This window comes from Nipponia nippon, unplaced genomic scaffold (genome assembly GCF_047370975.1).
Source record: "Nipponia nippon isolate SJK-2023a ecotype South Korea unplaced genomic scaffold, ASM4737097v1 scaffold_15, whole genome shotgun sequence".
Lineage (NCBI taxonomy): Eukaryota > Metazoa > Chordata > Aves > Pelecaniformes > Threskiornithidae > Nipponia > Nipponia nippon.
The window spans coordinates 12,885,776-12,903,501 of record NW_028262331.1 but is presented as its reverse complement, the minus strand read 5'-3'; the positions used below and the strand labels follow the sequence as shown (position 1 = coordinate 12,903,501).

Genomic DNA, 17,726 nt, shown 5'->3' with positions numbered 1-17,726 from the left:
CAGCAAAATCCACTAGAGCAGAGCTCCTGTCACGAGATGCCACATCAAGTCCCCATGCCGAAAGGGACTTGTGGTCCTTACTGCCTGAGAGCAGGGACACCGTCTCTGTGTGGGCCAGGGGTGACCCTCACGACAATTCTGTTTTCTTCTACTCAGAGAGCAACAGGGGAAGTGCTGAGGCCTGGTCAGAGCTCCATTCCTCCCACATGGCAGCCCAGGACGCTGTAAGAAAGGCCTAGGGGCAAAGAGGGAACCCAGGAGCTCTGACACAGCCTGTGGTATCTCAGGGGATTGGGAAGGACTTGGCTACAGTGCATTGCTTTGCAGACACTGGGCTATTCTTTCTCACCTTTCTGATCTTGCAGGTTTATAGGCACAGCTTTAGTAGCTTGCAGGGTGTATTGGGCGGAAAAAAAGGTGCTACTGGGAAATTACCAGCACTTCTTGTCCCGGCTGCAAGAAACTTCCAAAATACAAGCACTAAATTACTTGGTTCTGTAAATACGCTGGAACGGAACTGAAGTTTTTCATTCCAAAGGGAGTGTCTTGTTAATGTCACTTTGATGGCTTTATTTGGTAGGCCATGCAAGCGCATACTTCAGATAATGATGATAACATTTCCATTTTATTGGTATAAATTGTCACAGCTCTGTTTATAGCTTACTCAAGCAGAGAGAGAGAGAAGCACAGACATTAGGTCATCTGGTGTCAGCTCCACAAAGAGCTTCTGCTGTTTCTCTCTCATCCCTTTTCTGCTGGGGCTTGTTTGCTTTCAGTAATGTGCTTATGGTTGAAAAACAGCGGGGTTTCAGTTGCCAGAGCTGCAAACTCACAGCTCTCTTGCGAGCCTGTTGCAAGGCATATTGCTCAGAAGAAACGGCTTCATGTTAAGTAACTGCCGATCCTGAGCTTTAGCATTTCACCCTCGGTACAAAAAGAACGAGAAAGAGCTTTCAAATGAATCCTATCTCCCCCCAGTTTTGCATCCACTTAATGTTGAATTAGTGTCTGAAAAGGTGCAGTGACAAAACCCGCCAAGGACAAAGTAATTTTTCTACTTTCTACCCTTATGTCCTAAGGTTGCAGGGAAAATCTGAAAGGCGGCCTCTTGCTTTCACATCTCTGTAATGCGAAGGTTGGCCTCCGGCTGCAGCCTTGCCCAGGGGATGGAAGCAACGCCGCAGAAGGCCCCCAGCTGATGAATCGCGCCTGTTCTTTAGAAGCAGCACGTCCACAGCGCTTGCTTCCGCTGCTACGTGAGTCCTGTTGCTTTCACGGATGCTATAGATGAACTCTGTAGGTGTGCTACTGCAAAACGAAGGGTTTATGTCTTCAGGGGGACTTGTTAGAGCTTCACCTGTACCCGTGAACACTCCCTCAGTGCTGTTAAAGGAGTGATGCCAATTTACATTAATTTGGAACTACTCCAGTTTATACAAACGGGTTAATCTAATACTCTGAATTGTGTTCTTTGAATTTAAAGAACAACTTGGTCTCTGCTTACTGATCCGCTCTTCGAGGCAGACCAAACCTAGCAGGAAACCTAATGGCACAGCCGAGACCTCTTGTGTGTTACAGCTTCTAAGTTATTTTGTCCTTTAGAAAAAGCAGTATTTTCTAACGTGCTGTGAATTAATAGAAGCGATTACACATTGCTACCGGCAACATTTTTTTCAGATCCTAGTGCATTTAAGATGATAACTTTCCTTTGGTGGGAGAACAATCGGCTTTTACGTTCTGGTTGCTTTCCCGCAGCGCCTAAGCGCTGGTGAAGTTCGTAGCGAGCAGCCGGGGCGCAGGGCCCCGCCGCCCCCCGCCGTGCGCCGCGCAAGCGGGGACGGATCCCGGTGCCCCGCCGCCCCTGACCCGCTTCCCTCCGGGCGCCGGGGCGGGGCCGGGGCGGCCCGTCCCGTCCCGGGCGGAGCGGAGCACGCCGCTCCTCCGCCTCCCGCCGCCATGGCCGCCCCGCCGCCGCTCCCCGGCCGCCGCTGCCCGCCGCTGCCCGCCGCCGAGCCGCTGCTCTTCCTGGCCACCCTCTCCCTCGGCCTGCAGGGCCCGCTCGCCACCCAGTACCTCTGGGACCGGCTGGGGGCCGAGCGCGGCTACAGCGGCCCCAACGCCAGCAGCGCCGCCGGCTGCGGGAACGGCAGCGCCGAGGAGGAGCCCCTGCGGCAGGTGGGGAGCGGGGGCCGCGGGGCGCCCCGGCGCCGCGTTGGGCGCTGCCGCCCGGGGCCTCAGGCGCCTGTTTCTCTTGCAGGAGGTGGAAGCGCTGGTCTCCCACTGGAACCTCTGTATCAACCTGGGAGGCTTCTTCGTTGGTCTCTTCTCCGTGACCCTCTTTGGACCATGGAGCGACAGTGTAGGCCGCCGGCCGGCGCTCATCCTGCCGGCAGTGGGTATGGCCGTGCAAGCAGCCGTCTGTCTTCTCGTCATGTACCTGCAGCTGCACGTTGGCTACTTTCTCCTTGGACGCGTTTTGAGTGGCCTCATGGGAGACTACAACCTGATCCTGGCCAGCTGCTTCGCCTACGTGGCCGACACCAGTGACAAACGCGCACGTACATTTCGCGTCGCCATCCTCGAGGCATGTCTCGGCATCGCGGGCATGCTGGCCAGCATCGGCGGCGGCCAGTGGCGCAAGGCGCAGGGGTACATCAACCCCTTTTGGCTCGTGCTTGCTGCCAGTCTTGCTGCCGCTCTCTACGCTGCTTTCTGTCTTCAGGAATCGGTGAAGCAGCAGAAACCAGCCAGGCTGTTCACGCTCAGTCATTACAAGGCTGTCTACAGGCTGTACACAGCCCCAGAACACTTGAGCTCCAGGCGGAAGCTCGCTCTTTACTCCCTGGCTTTCTTTCTTCTTGTCACTGTACATTTTGGAACCAAGGACCTCTTGGTTTTGTACGAGCTTGGCTCCCCTCTCTGCTGGGCCGCTGATCTCATTGGGTACGGCTCAGCCGCCAGTTACCTGGCTTACCTGAGCAGCCTGGGAGGGCTGCGGCTGCTGCAGCTCTGCCTTGAAGACACCTGGGTGGCAGAGACAGGATTGATCTCCAATATTTCTGGACTGGTTGTGATTTCTCTTGCTACTACAACACCACTGATGTTTACAGGTGATGCTGAATTCATAAATCCCTATATCTCAGGCTCTTAGCTTAGAGATGCCAGTAGATGCAGAATGGCAGTGTGCTTCTGGGAGTTCAAGCACGTGGAGGAAGTTCTGCCCCTGCTTCAGCTCGTGTACTGACAAAACTGTGGCTTGCTAACAGCAAAGCTGGCCGAACACTGAAGGTGAAAGTGCAACCATATAGTTCCTAGAATATTAGGTTTCCCAGAAGCTGCATTACACTGCAGACACAGTCTAAAGTGCATTGTGAGATGCAGGAGGGTGAATTGGCTCTAAATATAGCAGGAGGAAACTGCCTGGAGCTACAGATTTCTGGGATTGACTTTAGAGACTTTATTTTTCAGCCGAGCTTTCCCTAATGTGCTGTATCTTGCTCACAGGTTATGGGATTCTGTTCCTTTCCATGGCAGCCACTCCAGTCATCAGAGCCAAGCTCTCCAAGCTGGTCAGTGAGATGGAACAGGGTAAGGAGTTAGCCACTGCACTTAAGCCAGGCCCTGAAACACTGCCTTCTTGGAATATTGAAATCAAACTGCTTTGGGAGGTTAGGACTTCCCTAGCTCCTTTGGACTCCTGTGCCCCTGCGTTCACCCTCAGGCCCAGGGTAACATTTTATTTTTTTTAAATAATTGTCATTCATCCATTTAGACTTGCTACGTTTTCAGGATGAGCACAAGAGAAGAAAAGCAAGATGAAAAGTATTGCATTCAAGCTCAGGAATAGTTCATTCATCCATCTGTTTCTTTCCAAAACTTGTACAAGGAGCAGGAGTTAAAATGGATTATACAACAAGCAGAAAACTGATTTCCCTGACCATGACTCTTTTCTGTAGATCAGTAACAGTGGGAAGAAACCTAGAGCTGTTAGAGGGTTATATCATTGACCATGGTGAAAGATCATGGCTAACTGGTAGGAGGAGCATATTTGCCTTTCTTCCAGTAATTTGTTTGAAGAGCTTGCACTTGCTGTTGAACACTGCATAGGAATGCCTCTGCAGGCAGACAGGGGAGGAGGGAATCGAGGTGGGAAGGGTCGAACGGTGACTGCGCAATTAGTGTTTCTTATATTAGAATGAAGGTGGCGCACACTTGATACCAGATTTATGATGCTAAATCTGTAAAGTGCAGTCTTCTGCTGTACTTAATGTTTAACAAGCGATAAGGTGTGCTTGGCAGTAAACAGATCTATATAGCCCTGTCTAAAGCATTTACAGTATAATATCCCTGGTCAGCTCCGGTGATGCAAATTCTGGAGGTTAATGAGGTGGTCCTGGCTAGAGAGAAGCTGAGCTTGACAGGTTTGGCCTGCCAGGCCAGCACAGCGTGCCTCGTCTCTGCTGCCAGCTCTTCCTGCCACGCTTCACAATGCAGACCCCAGTTTTCTGATCGGAAGTGCAAACCCTGAGAAAGGGTCACAGAATCCCACTGAAGGAGGTGATGTGGTAAAGACATTTGCAGGCAGGGCCGTCTCGTCATTAACCTCTCGTGTATCTTTTCCAGGTGCTCTTTTTGCTTCCGTTGCCTGTGTGGAAGGGCTGTGTTCACTTGTGGCTACAGGAGTGTTCAACTCCCTCTACCCTGCCAGCTTGCACTTCATGAGGGGATTCCCATTTCTCTTTGGGGCTATAATTCTTCTTATTCCAGCAGCTATTATTGGGTAATTTACTTCACATTTCTAAACTTTGCCATAGGACCTGTGAAGTGTAATATGAAAAACACTATTTACTCTACTTCGGATAGAGGCTCACAGTTTTTAAGGCATATTTTCAGTTATGCTTATGAGAGGGTGTTTAGTGCCCCAGTAAGCAGAGGTGCAGGTCCATTTCTTTGGGCATCTGAATCCCAGCAATTAACCTACAGCCTGAGTAATGTAGCTGCCGACATTCAAAGTGCTCCAAAGTCTCACTCTACCCTCAGAGTGGAATGCAAAATCTGGAGCTGAATTTGAAAGTCCTCCGTTATGGAAGAGATGGAGCTCTTTTGGAGTCTCTTGTCCTCTTGTTTCTCTCCTAATTAAAGCAAAAGTTGCATCATGATAGAAAACAAGTCCCCTGGTAAGTCTTGGGACAGAGAATGTGTTGGGATTTGCAGTAGAAGTGCAACAGCTCCTGGCAGGGTCATTTTGTTCTGTTCCTTTGGAACTTTAAAAGTCACTTCATTCAGCAACATCCCAGTGTGCCTTTGCAGGCTCTAACTGTTCTTTCTTTCTTAGGTGGATAGAAATCTGGGACTCAAACCACGACTACAGTCACTTCTCAGATGCTTCCCTCTCCCCTGCAGATGGCTCAGCAGCAACTTAGCAACGAGGAATTGGCCAGCTCAGCAGTGTCCATCTGAAGACTGCTCTTTATTCTTCCCTTGAAGGACAGATTAGTGTGCGAGGGACACCTTCCTTGTCCTTACTAATTTTTAAATACCAAATAGTTGGAAATCATGGTTCTGACTACCAGTAGGAACTTGATTTGCAGATGTGAATGCCTCCTCGCTGTTGTGTTGGCTCATCTGTCGGAGAAAACCCAAGAGACCCAAAAGCCAATCAAGAGTAAAAGCAATTATTGGCCATTTGCAAGGCCGGTTAGTGGTTTGGGGTTTGTTGGGAAGGGAAGGTTCTGTGGCATGCTTTTAGTGGTGAGAGAGGACTGAATTCTCGTTTAATTGCCAAACACGTTCCCCTCTGAGTACTACAGTGTGCAGCAGATGAGCTGTTGGCATGGGTGAGGCCCAGACCAAAGCCTGCAGAGCAAGGCTGAAGCAGAGGTACCCAACAGCGTGCTGCTGAGGAGAAAGGTCTGCGCTCCGAATCAGTGTGTTGTCAATAAAAGTCATACAAATGTCGCATGTCAGACTAGGCTCCTGCAGAAATCCTTATGGTGGGCGGTAGTTTACCACAGGAGCGCTAGCGCTGTCCTTATCGACTACACTAGCTTTAGCTTCGCAAGTTAGAGGTGTCCGAGGAAGAGAATCTAGTGCATGAAGTGCTTGTAGTGAGGCATGCCAGTGGCCTGTCCTGCCTGCCTGTCTGCAGCTCAGCCCGGGGTTTCAAAGGTACTTTGGAGAAGTAATAGCTTGTGTGAGAATACTAAGGTGCAAGTAGGTGCCTTAATTGACAGTTGCCCAAACTGATGAAGTCAAGGCTAAAATTGACAAAATTGGGCCTCCCTAACTGAAGACCCTTACATTATAAATTTGAGGGCCCAACTGTGATGAGTGTGCCCTAGTGTCATCTGAAATTACTGCTGTGCTTACGGCAAAGCCAGAAGCAGTCCTTCCTCATCCATACACGGTGCTGCTGGGATGAGCCGGTGTGGGGACAGGACTAGTGCCTTTGGAGATAAAATTATGCCCCCAGACTTTGTGTCAGTGACCTCACTTCTGCTGCTCTTCTCAGGATATGTTGATGCCAGCAAGCAAACCCCATGTTCATGGTACTCATAATTGTTCTTCTCAAAGCATTAACTGTATTGCCTCTATGCTATTTTCTTCGAACTGCAATAAACGAGCAGTTCTGTGTACCTTGCATTGCACACACTGTTCAGATGCATGCCGTAATGCCCTTAACTGTGAAATTGCTTAGCAGACATGTTAGTTTCAGAATGAATAAAGCCTCCATTCTCTTTTATGGTTCATAAAAAGATAGCTTTTCTCGTACAGCTGTTGATGTCATTTGTCCTTGCCTCATTCCAGGCTTCTCCCCATTATTTTCATGCTTCTTCCTTTATTGAAGACTCTGCAGTAGAGAAGCAGCAGCAGGAAGTTGTCTGCCTTGCGGAGAATGAGCGTGTAAGAGTCCTGAGTCAGGAAAAATGCAGATTTGGGACTTATAAGCAGCCAAAGCTTGCTTTTCCTGAACACTAGAGTAAAGCTTGCAGGAGTGCTTAGTCTGTAACCTGTCCTTCAATATGCAGTAAATGTGAAATGCTTATATACGGTTTTGTTCCCTGTTCGTTAGGAGTTTGTGATAAAAGCAGGAGAACTGGTGAGTAGAGAAGCAGGAGGTGGAGAAGTAGGGAGGCTTTAAGAACTTGGTGTTATGCCACTTGAGCTGTGTAGTTGTGCCAGTGGACATAGGCAGGAGTTACGTGTCCGATTGATGGGCTAAGCCCAGCATTAGCCTCCCTGAGGAACAGGGCATGCTGTGAGTGTTGCATTAGATGTTTGTAGCTGAACTGATTGTGAAGTAAGTCTTTTCTACCAACAGACTCCATGGACGCCAATGCTGCTCAGTGTTGTGCAGTGAAGTGAAACTTGTGTACTTGGCTCTGCTTTCCTGTTCGTGTCAGTGTGCTTGCAAAGGAGAAATTCAATAGGAACTATTATGCTCTATTAAAAAAATTAAAACAAAGTTTTTCTAGGCTGTCCTCCAAGAACTACAGCCGTGAAGCAAATACATGGTCCATGCATCGTGCCTGTGGGCAGCAGGTAGAGAGTCCCTGGGGATGCAGTGAGCTACATCAGTCCATGCAAAGATGAGCGTGAAGCATGGGTCCCCACAGAGAATGGTGCCTGGAGAACGTCAGTTCTGCTGCCCCTTCAGAGGATGAGAAAGCATGACAGTGAGAGAGAGCAGTTGTGAGAAGGCTGCAGGGAGAGAAGCACGTGACACAAACAGAAGAGAGGTGGGGATTTAGAGTATAAACCAAATTTATTAATAATGTCTGATAGAACAACTTCAAACACTTTCGGACATGACATAGCAAAGGAATAAGGAAGGGTGAGAACAAGAAGGATTCATTTCCTTGAGACTGTCTGCTCGGACTGGAAGGGGCTGGGTATGGAATGTTCTGTCAAGAGCAGGGCGAGTTCCTTGAGGTGAAGATAACTGAATGATGGGGAAACGGGAAGAGTCACAGTCTGGGCAGCTGGAGCACGAGATGGGACCTCCCTGCAGGTGAGACACCTACGCTATAGAGAGCAAGTAAATCTCTACGTTGAATGGTGGGTGAGGAGGTTAATTGCTAGAGAGCTGGGAAACAAGACACGATAATCTTACTGTGTATTACTGTAGGGAGAAAAATCCTTCGGACTGTTTGTGTGGGACTCCTTCAGTGGCCATGGGAGCCTTGACGTTCAATCAGTTACTCAAGACTTTTCCCTGAAGCAGCTCACGAGTGGCTTTTATCCTTTGGCAGATTCACCTTTGGCTTCCTCATATTTAATCTGGAGATTAGATAGATTCTATTTCTGATGAATGCTGGGCAGATATAGCTATTAACCTTTCACTGGAGAGCAAAGGTGCCATTAACTGTGTGCTGATAAGAACTATCTGTAAAGCTGTGATTAAGCACCAGAATTTTGTTTTTTTTCTCAAACATTCATGGATCTAAGCCAAAAGGAAATGTCTTTGTTCCTGCCAGTTAAGGCAGGCAGCGAGGTTCGGGGAGAGCCAGGAGAAGGACAAGGAGGCTGAGACTCCTGAAAGGGTTGAGTTATCTTGAGCAGGGATGGGCAAAGGAGCTTGCTGCTGCAGGGTGGTGCATCAGCCTGGTCTCCAGACCGTCAGGCAGGCTGGTGTGCCCTGGGCATGGCTTGCTCTGCCTCCTGTGTGTGCTCTGAACAAGGATGTCTTTTTGCATTCTTCACTTTGCTCTGCATCAAAAAAGACGAGCTCGGGTAGGAGCTGCAATTTCTGGTCCTAATTGCAAAACGACATGATGTTGAGAGCCTGCTTACCCTCCAAGCAGGTGTGAGAAGCAGGACAAGGCTGGCAGTGCAGAATTCAGGGGAGGGTGCCAGGGTGCCCATGGTTCCTCACCTGCCGCGTTAGCAGCAGGTGCTGCCAGTCCCGCTCCCAGCCGGGGCTCACGCCTAGCAACGACTTCGCTCTTTCCTGGTATTTCAAAGTGAGTAGCTACAAAAAGACCTGGTGGGTGTTGAAGAGATCAGTAGAAAGAAGCAAATGCTACTTGGTAATGCATCCAGCAGAGAGGAGGAACATCCCTGAGCCTGAGGAGCTGAGCCAGGGCTGTCAGGGGTGAGCGGCACTCACCAAAGAGAGACGCCGGCTCCCGTTTGAAGGAGCAGACCACGGGGGATCTGCTGTGGAGCACCAACAACAGAATAAAATACAGCCGGTGTATAATAACTCTGCAAGTACAGTACAGCAATTAGCATCTTCCGTATCTGCATGGATATATGTTTCCCAGAGTCACGATCCAGGATCCTGTGCCTGACAAGTATAGACCTGATAAAGTGGTAAAGCTGAGACATCAGATGGAGGGAAGGGGTCGTTTTAAAAGCACTTTTTGCAGAGACCCTGCGGAAACTTCACGTGATCTAAACCCAAACTTCTATCGCCAGAGTTAAGAGCACAAAGTGGTTTTGCAGCATTAGGAGGTAAAAGGCCCTCTAGGAGGGAGCAAGCTCATGTAATAAAGGGACATTACTGGGAAAGAGAAAGCTGCTGCTGAGCAGTTTAGAAGGCCACTGTGTGTTATCTTTCCCAAACATGGGGATTTCGTTAGGGCTTAGTTTTTATTTGCCCTTTCCTGCTCCCAGCTTCTGAGTGCGATGATGTTCCCGTGGCACCCAGCAGAGGCCATAAGATGCTTATGGACCGTTCCCTCTCAACTGCTCTTCTCTCATGTGTCCTCTTGCAATGTACCCTCACCAGTTCCCCAGCTTTCCGTCCTCAGAAGAGCCCTCCTCTTCGGGCGTGCTTCTAGGGGAAGCTGCAGCTGTTTGCAGGGGTCCGGACACCGTCGTCTCCCTCGCACGCCCTGCGTTGTGCGAGGCGTAGCCTGTGTGTCCTGCCACCCCAAGGGAGGATGTGGAAGACAACTCGTCCGTCCCAGAGTCCACCCTAGCTTCGCTCACCAGGCACTGTATAAGTAAGTACTGGCCTTCTAGCGCCAGGGGCTTGCATTTGGAGGGTGAAGGGGGGCTAGTGAGCCAAGGCCTCGTCTCAAGCCAAGGTACTAAGATGCAGAAAAATCTAGAGGGAGAAATTTGGCCCCACATAAAAAGGGGTCACCTGGGAAGTCTCTGGAGGGGATGAGGCAGCTGCGCTCGTTCTAGGTCTGCCCCAGGGAGGGCAAGCAGTCCAGGCCATTTTCCGACCCAGCCGAGGAGTCCCGGGAGGAGCGGCCCCGGAGAAAGCGGATGATCTTGTCGATTGTGGCCTCCTGGTACTCGTGGGACCACCTGTGTTCAAGGGAAAAATTGAGTTAATTTTTCCATTGTGCAAGATGCCGTGAGATAGCTCGGTGCGTTTGGGTCGGGAGCCAGAGACCCCCTTCCTCCAACCCGGCTCTGTAGGAGCCCCCTTTTCCCCATGGACAATGGAGGAACACTGGATGCTGCAGGAAAGCCCCTGCCCCTGTGCCCTGCCAGGCTGGAGGGCTACGAGCAGGTTGGGATGCCGGCCTGGAGCACTGCTGCACGAAGGAGGAGCAGGAGGCGAGAGGAACCCAGGCGAGCTGCGAAACCTGCCAGCATCATCCTGCCTGGAGGGCTGGGGGCACGAGGGTGGGCACCCTCCCAGCAGCGACAGGGTGGGGAGCTCTGTTACCTGGAGGAGCCCCAAGCACAAAACCAGCAGAAGGGTTATGGTGGGGATGTTTGCTCCCCTCATGCTCTGGAGTACCTGAAGTGCCTCACCTCGCCTTTGGCCTGTTCTGCCTCCCTCATCTGCTTCTCTCAATCTCCTTGTGCTCTTTGCTACTGCTTATGCAAGCTGTTCTCTCCAGGTGTCAAGGAACCCCATGGCACAGATTCCTTTTACTTACTTGATACCATTAAATTTCAGAACAGCCCTCATGTCCTTGGGAAGTGTTTCTGGGTCTGGCCACTCAAAATGGTCTGTAACAGGTACAATGTTCTTCCCAGAGTTCAGGGCTGTCACAATCTCCTGCAGGAACATGTGAGTGCTCAGGCTATGGCCCGTGTCAGCCCATCACCAGCCCTCTCCTGCTCCAGCATCCACCAAGCTCCCAGCTGATGGCATCTCCTACCTTGTGCACCCAGTCCTTGCACTTGGGGTCTCCCATGCATTTATCCAGTGCGTTTGGCGAGAGGACCAGCACAAAATTGCGGGCGCTCATGACGCTCTGGATCAGCTTATCCTCAAACTTCCCTGCCTCCAGCTTCTCCACATCGATGAACACGCTGAAGCCATGCAGCTGCAGGTGGACCTTCAGCAGGCTGGTGGCAAGAGGAGACAGCACCGTGAGGAGAGCTACTGCCAGCGCCTGGGTTTCCCACCACGTCGGCCAAGACATGATGAGACAGAGGAGCAGCGAACGGGCTCCCACTGAGAACAGAACGGTCCTTGAGATGCCAGCTGCCGGCCCAGCCTGCTTACGGGTGTCTGGGCCCACGCAGAAAACACGGGGAGCAGGACATTAACTCCCTGCTGCGATCCCCTGCAGCCCTACAAGCACAGTGTGAAAAAGGGTACGTTGGTGTCAAAGAGGGACAGGGTGGCAGTGATGGGACTGGCAATTAAACTGTCCACCATGCAGCTTTTGGCACGTGCTGTCCCCAATTGCACTGCAGCTTTTGGCAGCCTCCCCCCGCTCCCCACTGCAGCCTGCAGCTCTCCTGGCTCCACACTCTTCCCACAACTGATCACCAGCCTTCACTCTGGGCTTCAGCCCAGCACCATAACATTGCCTGCAGGACTCACCTGGCCAGCTGTGACCCAGTGCTCCTCCGGTAGCTGATAAATACATCAGTCCCATCGGATGTGGTTTGCAGCGTTATAGGGGAGTGAAGCATTTCTAGGCAGAGCAAATGGCAAACAAAAGTTAGAAGTACCCAACAACTCATCCCAAACAACCCTCAATACTCGCCCCCAGGCCCCTGCTCCAGCGCAGCGAGCAGCAGCGGGACCCGCACCCCTTGCAGCAGTGAGGATGCGGATGCGGTGGAAGCCCGTGTTGATGTGGCAGTCCTCCTGCAGCTGCTGCTCCGTCACCCGGTGCAAGAAGTTGCGGTTGATGCCGCACGTCAGCAGGTTGTACGTGTACTGACGAAATTTGGGGTCGATGCTGCCCAGCCAGTCGGCCAGGTTGCTGTGGTCGCAGGTGGAATAGTTTGCGAAGGTCTTCAGCTCTGTCAGCTCCCGGAAAAACCTGGCAGAGAAACAAATGGAAGTGTGGAGCAGGGAGAGGAGGCTGCTGGACCAGGCAGGACCTAGAGACATTTGGTACCACATCTCTTATCTGCACAGGAGAGAGTACAGCTGCATGCCGTGGGGAAGAATGAGCTGAAAGAACAGAAAAAGAGACGAAGAGCTGCATGACTGCAGGAGTGTTGGTCCTCAGGACACGGAGGTATGAGGAGCTCAGCTAAGGGAGGAGAAGCTTGGGTAAGTTCCCATCTTTGGGGGCAACTTGCAGGATCCCACCTCCCCTGTGCCATAGGTGGTCTCTCCTCATCCCACACGTCTCCCATGCATTGGCCCCATTGCAGGCATCCCTCTGGGACTGCATACTGCATTGGAAAAGCCCTGGCAGCCCAGGTTTTGCATTTTGAGGATCTCTGTTCCTGTCTTTGCAAGAAGGGAAAGGCACAGACCTTCTCCCTGGCTCTGCCACTGTGGTGATGACCATGAGAGAGGCCAGTGTGCCGTGGTGGCAGTCCTACCTTTTACGAGTGATGCTGGAGTCCATCCCCAAATCCTCCTGCAGCTCCTCCTCCGTCAGCCTCAGGAGAAGGTCCCCATCCACCTGGTGGTCCTGCCAAGAGAAATCCAGGCTGGAAGGGTCCCAGGAAAAGCTGTTGGGTGAGATGCCTACACCTCTGCTGCAAGATGGGGCAAAAGGGCCCATCCAGGTGTCCCTCCCCCAGCACACAGCCCTACCAGGAAGCTCTGGCAGTATTTGTTGAATCCGATCTGCTGCAGCCACGTCTGCACCTCGCAAGGCTTCCAGTTGGGAACCGTGGGCAGGATGCGCCGAGGAACCTCCTCCCCTATCATGCGCAGCACCTTTTTGGCCAGGGAGGAGGTGGTGCTGCTGGTGGAGTAGCACACTATCCTCTTCAGGCTCTGCGTAGCCCCAATCTCACTGAAAATCTGTGGACACAAAGGGAGGAGACATCACTTTGCTTTCCCTCCTCCTCTCCACAACCTGTGCCAGGCCAGCTGAGGACCAGGGCACTTGGTGAGCTCATAGGGGAGCAAAAGACACCAAGATGCAGTTGTGACATCTCTTCCCTTTTGCATCTCCTTCCTTCAAGCCAACCTACCCTTTACCTTTGTTTTCTTTTGCCTGGTTTTGATGGCAGCCTCTGTGCAGAGGTAGAAGGCAGCGATGCACTGTGCTTCCAGCCGTGAACTGTCCAGCAAGGGTACCAGCCGCTGCAGGTCGTCCGCCGTCCTCCCCTGGCTGTTGTCACTGCTGTCCAACATCTCACAGGCGAACTGCTCAGGATCCAGCGAGGCGATGAACGGCTCCACCAGAGCCAGCGTTCCTGAGCGCTCCACCTCCTTCTCGATTTCTTTGTTGGTGGCCAGCACTGTGATGGCCAGGCACGCGTGCAGGCGGATTAGTTCATCATCTTTTGAAAACACCAGTGGGAAAAGCCACTCCGCCGTCCTCTTCTCGATCATCAGGCGCTGGTTGGCCTGCCCTCCGTACATGGCACAGTTGGCCAAGGCCATGGCGCAGTGCCGCAGCACAATGGGGTCCATCCAGCGGCACCAGTAGAGGATAGCATCCAGGCCTCCATCAGAGATAAGCTGGAAACAGGTCTCCTCGGTGTGTTTGAACATGTGCTCCAGGATACCGGAGACGCTCTGCGCCAGCTGGGGAACATCTCGCTCCTTGGCTAAGTTCAGAATCACTCCCAGACCGATCCGAGCGATCCGATCCCTGCAGAAAGGAGAGGCACAGGCAGGTGAGGGGCAGACGTCCATGCAGGGAGCGAGAACAGTGACTGGCGTGTGAACTCCCCCGTACTTTCGTGGCATTTGCCCCATGACAGCCAGATGTTTCCCTGAGGGACACAGCTGCCAGATATGCCGCCAAGCTGTGATGCAGCGAGATGCGACAGGCTGGTGTTGGAAGAACCTGTCTGGGTCTGATGGAAGAGCTTGTGATGGGACACGACATAGGGCGCATAGCCCAGGACCACCATGCCAGAGACTCTCGTGCTCAAGGTAAGGCGTGCGTAGCAATTAACAGTGCAGGGTAGGCTAATGCCAGGCTAGAAATAGATCTGCTTAGTCAGCTTTGCTGGGTGTGTGTGAGCTGCTTCATGTTTGGGGGTGAAAACTCGTTTGTCCCTAACCAGTGCTGTCCTCTGGCTGCTCTCCAGGTTGGTGCCAAGCCCAGGACAGGGGTTTCACACCTGGCTGAGCAACCACGCAGAACTGGCCACGGGTGCGTGCGAGAGACGGGGATCTGCCCATCCTGAGATGGCAGCATGGAGGCAGCTCAGAGGAAAGCTGTTTATTTCCGCAATCCTGCGCTCTGCTGGAAGAGGACAGCAAGAGCCCGGGGGCAGGCGGCTGAGAGCCACCAGCTACTGCTTAGCCATGGCTGGCCTTGAGCCCCACGTTGCGAGGATGGTCTTAAAATAATGCCTCAGTGGGGCTGGGTCCTAAAAGTGTAGAGCAAGGAAGGGGGGAAACGAAGGGCTCTCCCCTGCCCTCCTGTGAGCCTACCCGGGATGAGAGGGCAGCTCCATTTCTGGCCTTAGAAGTGACCCGTTTGGTGCCATGGTGGAGCTGCTCTGTCACAAGTGCTGGGGTGGATGCCCTGTGCCGTGCTGCCTGTAAGGGCAGTGGGACGAAGGCACGCCAGCCTCTCCGCGCTGGCAGGCAGGCAGAGCATTTCTGGGAAGCCTGTGGCCCACATGGCTCATGCTGACCTTGGAGTGGGTTTGGCAGCAAACGCTGTGGAGAGGTCTGGAAAAAAAGCCCTCAGCCTGGGACTGGCTCTGAGCCCGGACTCGGCCACGGAGCTGGATGACAAACACAGCCCTGACTCCCTGCAGCTGCAGGATGGAGCCAGGACCAGTCCAGCTCCCAGCTAAGCAGCACTGCTGCTGCGCGCAGCTGCTGCGAGAAGTCTGTAAGCCAGAGGCTTGGACCCGGGGGGGACCCTACACCCCCCTGCCATCGCTCGGAGGCTGATGGTGGGTCAGGCTGCAGGGAGCCAGGCGCTGGGGGCCCACAGCTGCTCCGAGACCCTGGCCCATGAACTGCTCCTGGAGCAGAGATGGTGACTCCAGCAGCTGCTTTCTTTTGCCAGGAAGCTAAGTGCTGAATTCAGACCATGCCAGTGATGTTTCCTGGGATTAATTCCATTCTAATGGATTTCCTGATTTAGCTGTTGCTTCTTTTTGCCTTCCAGTGAGTGCAGCAAGGTCCAGGCTGCGAGTCCACAACCTTACAGCAAGACACATCGCCCATGAAGCTGGAGCAAGACCGTAAACTTTGGCCAGGCTTCCTTCACATGTGCCCAAAGCCCTGGCTGGGCCGGCTGAGCTTGGGTGCACCGAGGGAGAGCAGAGCTGCAGAGCTGCCTGTTTGCCTGCGGGATCCCAGGAGAGAAAGGCCTGATCCTGACCCAACTCACGGCAGGTACACAGCTCCTCTCTGGGACCGGCACGCCGCAGGCAGTGCTGCCGGGGCATGCCGTACCACACACGGGGCAGAGCAGAGAGTTTGCCTGTTGGGGGACCTTGTGGGAGCGCGTTCATGGTGTTTGAAGGGCGAGATGCATGCAGGCGCCGCAACGGTACTGCTGCGCGTTTAGATGTGTTGGGTGCCACATCTGCACATGCACCCTTGTACACACACTTAATGTACACACATGCACAGACACACTCCCACCCCACCTGTGCCAATGCTTTGGCAGAGCCAGCCCAGCGCCTGTCACCTCTCCTGGGGAGCAGCACACGCGTCTCTAGCCTCTGAGCTACGGGCCGCGGGCTGGGGGGCTCTGAGGGCTGCTGACCAGCCGGCTCCCTCCTTATGGCCTAACTCCAGCCCTGTCAGCAGCAGAAAGTCTCTGGGAACCGGCTTTGTCCTCCTCCTGCTGCAGTTATGGCTAAGGGGGAGTCGTGTCTCTCATCCTTGGGGTCAGATGCTCTGGGCCAGTCAAACCGACTGAGCTCACCTGTGAAGGGTTTCTTGTCTGGTGGCCCCGGGCTGAGGGTGGCTTATGAGGATACCCCGATCCTCACCAGCATCCCTGAGCTTGGGCTTGGTCCTCCTCCCTCCAGCTGTGGGGGGGGGTCAGGTCATGCCATTGCCCAGGTGTGATCAGCAAGTCAGGGACACCCATGCGCAAGGGCTGGGTGTGGGGGCACACGGCGTGGAGCCAAGGGTGTTTGATGCACCGGGAGCACCCAGAGCAGGGAAATTTGGGGGGTGTGGGTGGAGGAAATCCCTGCTGTGCTCGGGGTGGTGGGCATGCCTGCGGTGGGAAGGGCTGTGTCTGGGGTGGGGGCTCTTTGCAGACTCACCTGTTTTCTGCCACCAGAATCTGCTCCAGGAGTTTTCCTGCCTGGCACTTGGTCTCCAGCTCCGCCGTGTACAGAAGGTTCAGCAGCAGGTCCAGGCCCCCCTCCAGGCGGATCACATCGCACAGCACTTTGGCCACATCCCTCCCCAGCGTGGGCATCCCCCAGGCTTCTTCCACCAGCTGGAAGACCTCGGCAATGGCCCTCCTCAGCTCTGCAGGGCCGGCTGCCTGCTTGGTGTGGGCGATGGCCCGGTGCAGGGTGGGCAGGATCCGGTCCAGGGCTGCCCGCACATCGGTGTTCACCCCGGGGGAAACCTCGCGGTGCTCCTTGGAGCTGCCCCCGCCTGCCCAGCTGCCCGCCTGGCTCACACATTCGGGCACCGCCAGCCTCTCCACACCCGACATAGCGAAGAACCGACACAGTTTATAGAGGGAGACGAGCAGGGTGAGCACCATCGGCATCTCCTAGCACAGCATCCTCGGTCACCCACCTCCTGGGAGCACCCGGGCAGGGCCACTGTGCTCCTTGGGGGGGACCCGAGCTGGCTGGAGGGGAGGCAGAGGAGGGGGAACGGAGCTGGCCCGGGGTCCAGCCGCAGGGCTGGGCAGCTGGCTCCCTCTCCCCTCCCTGCCCTGCCGGGATGCGGAGCTGGAAGCGGTGGAAGGAGCCGCCTGCCCAGAGCCAGGCTCAGCATCTTAGGTCCTCAGGGGCTGATGTCACCCTGCGCAGGCGCCGCCTCTCCAAGGAGGGGCTCATCTCTGGGCAGTAGCATCCCCCTCCTCGCTGCAGATGCTCTGGCATCCCCCCAGACCCCTCCTTCCCCAGCCTGAGCTGGGTCTTGTCCCGCTGTCCCCATGGCCCACGTCCCCCCGCCTTGCCCAAGCTGCTGCAGAGCCTGTGGTCACCTCCACGGCAGGCAGGGACCCCAGGCTGCTTTTGCAGCAGGTCTCTCCTGGACCCTCTGTGACCGGTGAAGGGGGCACAGGTAGAAATAAAGGGCCGGGCACCATGGTGGCAATGGCCGTGGTGATGGTGAGGTTGTGGCCATCCTGGCACTGCATTTTGAACCCGTTTGGTATCAGTCCAGGAGGGTAAATAGCTCCCTTTGCACAGCAGAAATTCAGAGCAGCTCTTCTGGGTGGGCTCAGGATTTGCATGATAAAAGAAAGAGCAGAGGCAGCCTGGGC

The 17,726-nt window shown here is 53.9% G+C and overlaps 2 protein-coding genes across 2 annotated transcripts; one reads left to right on the top strand and one right to left on the bottom strand.

The window, feature by feature from the left end:
• Positions 1 to 1,938: 1,938 nt before the first annotated feature.
• Positions 1,939 to 6,647, top strand: SLC46A1 (solute carrier family 46 member 1). The gene is made up of 5 exons (XM_087751874.1): positions 1,939 to 2,175; positions 2,258 to 3,110; positions 3,505 to 3,588; positions 4,624 to 4,780; positions 5,336 to 6,647. Exons 1-5 carry the CDS (start codon positions 1,957 to 1,959, stop codon positions 5,421 to 5,423), a joined length of 1,401 nt encoding a protein of 466 aa, XP_087608000.1. The 5' UTR covers positions 1,939 to 1,956; the 3' UTR covers positions 5,424 to 6,647.
• Positions 6,648 to 7,678: 1,031 nt separating this feature from the next.
• SARM1 (sterile alpha and TIR motif containing 1) lies at positions 7,679 to 17,000 on the bottom strand. The gene is made up of 9 exons (XM_087751933.1): positions 16,540 to 17,000; positions 13,319 to 13,937; positions 12,926 to 13,138; positions 12,709 to 12,800; positions 11,959 to 12,194; positions 11,747 to 11,840; positions 11,073 to 11,262; positions 10,848 to 10,969; positions 7,679 to 10,263 (listed from the first exon to the last, which is right to left on the bottom strand). Exons 1-9 carry the CDS (start codon positions 16,998 to 17,000, stop codon positions 10,134 to 10,136), a joined length of 2,157 nt encoding a protein of 718 aa, XP_087608059.1. The 3' UTR covers positions 7,679 to 10,133.
• Positions 17,001 to 17,726: the final 726 nt, after the last annotated feature.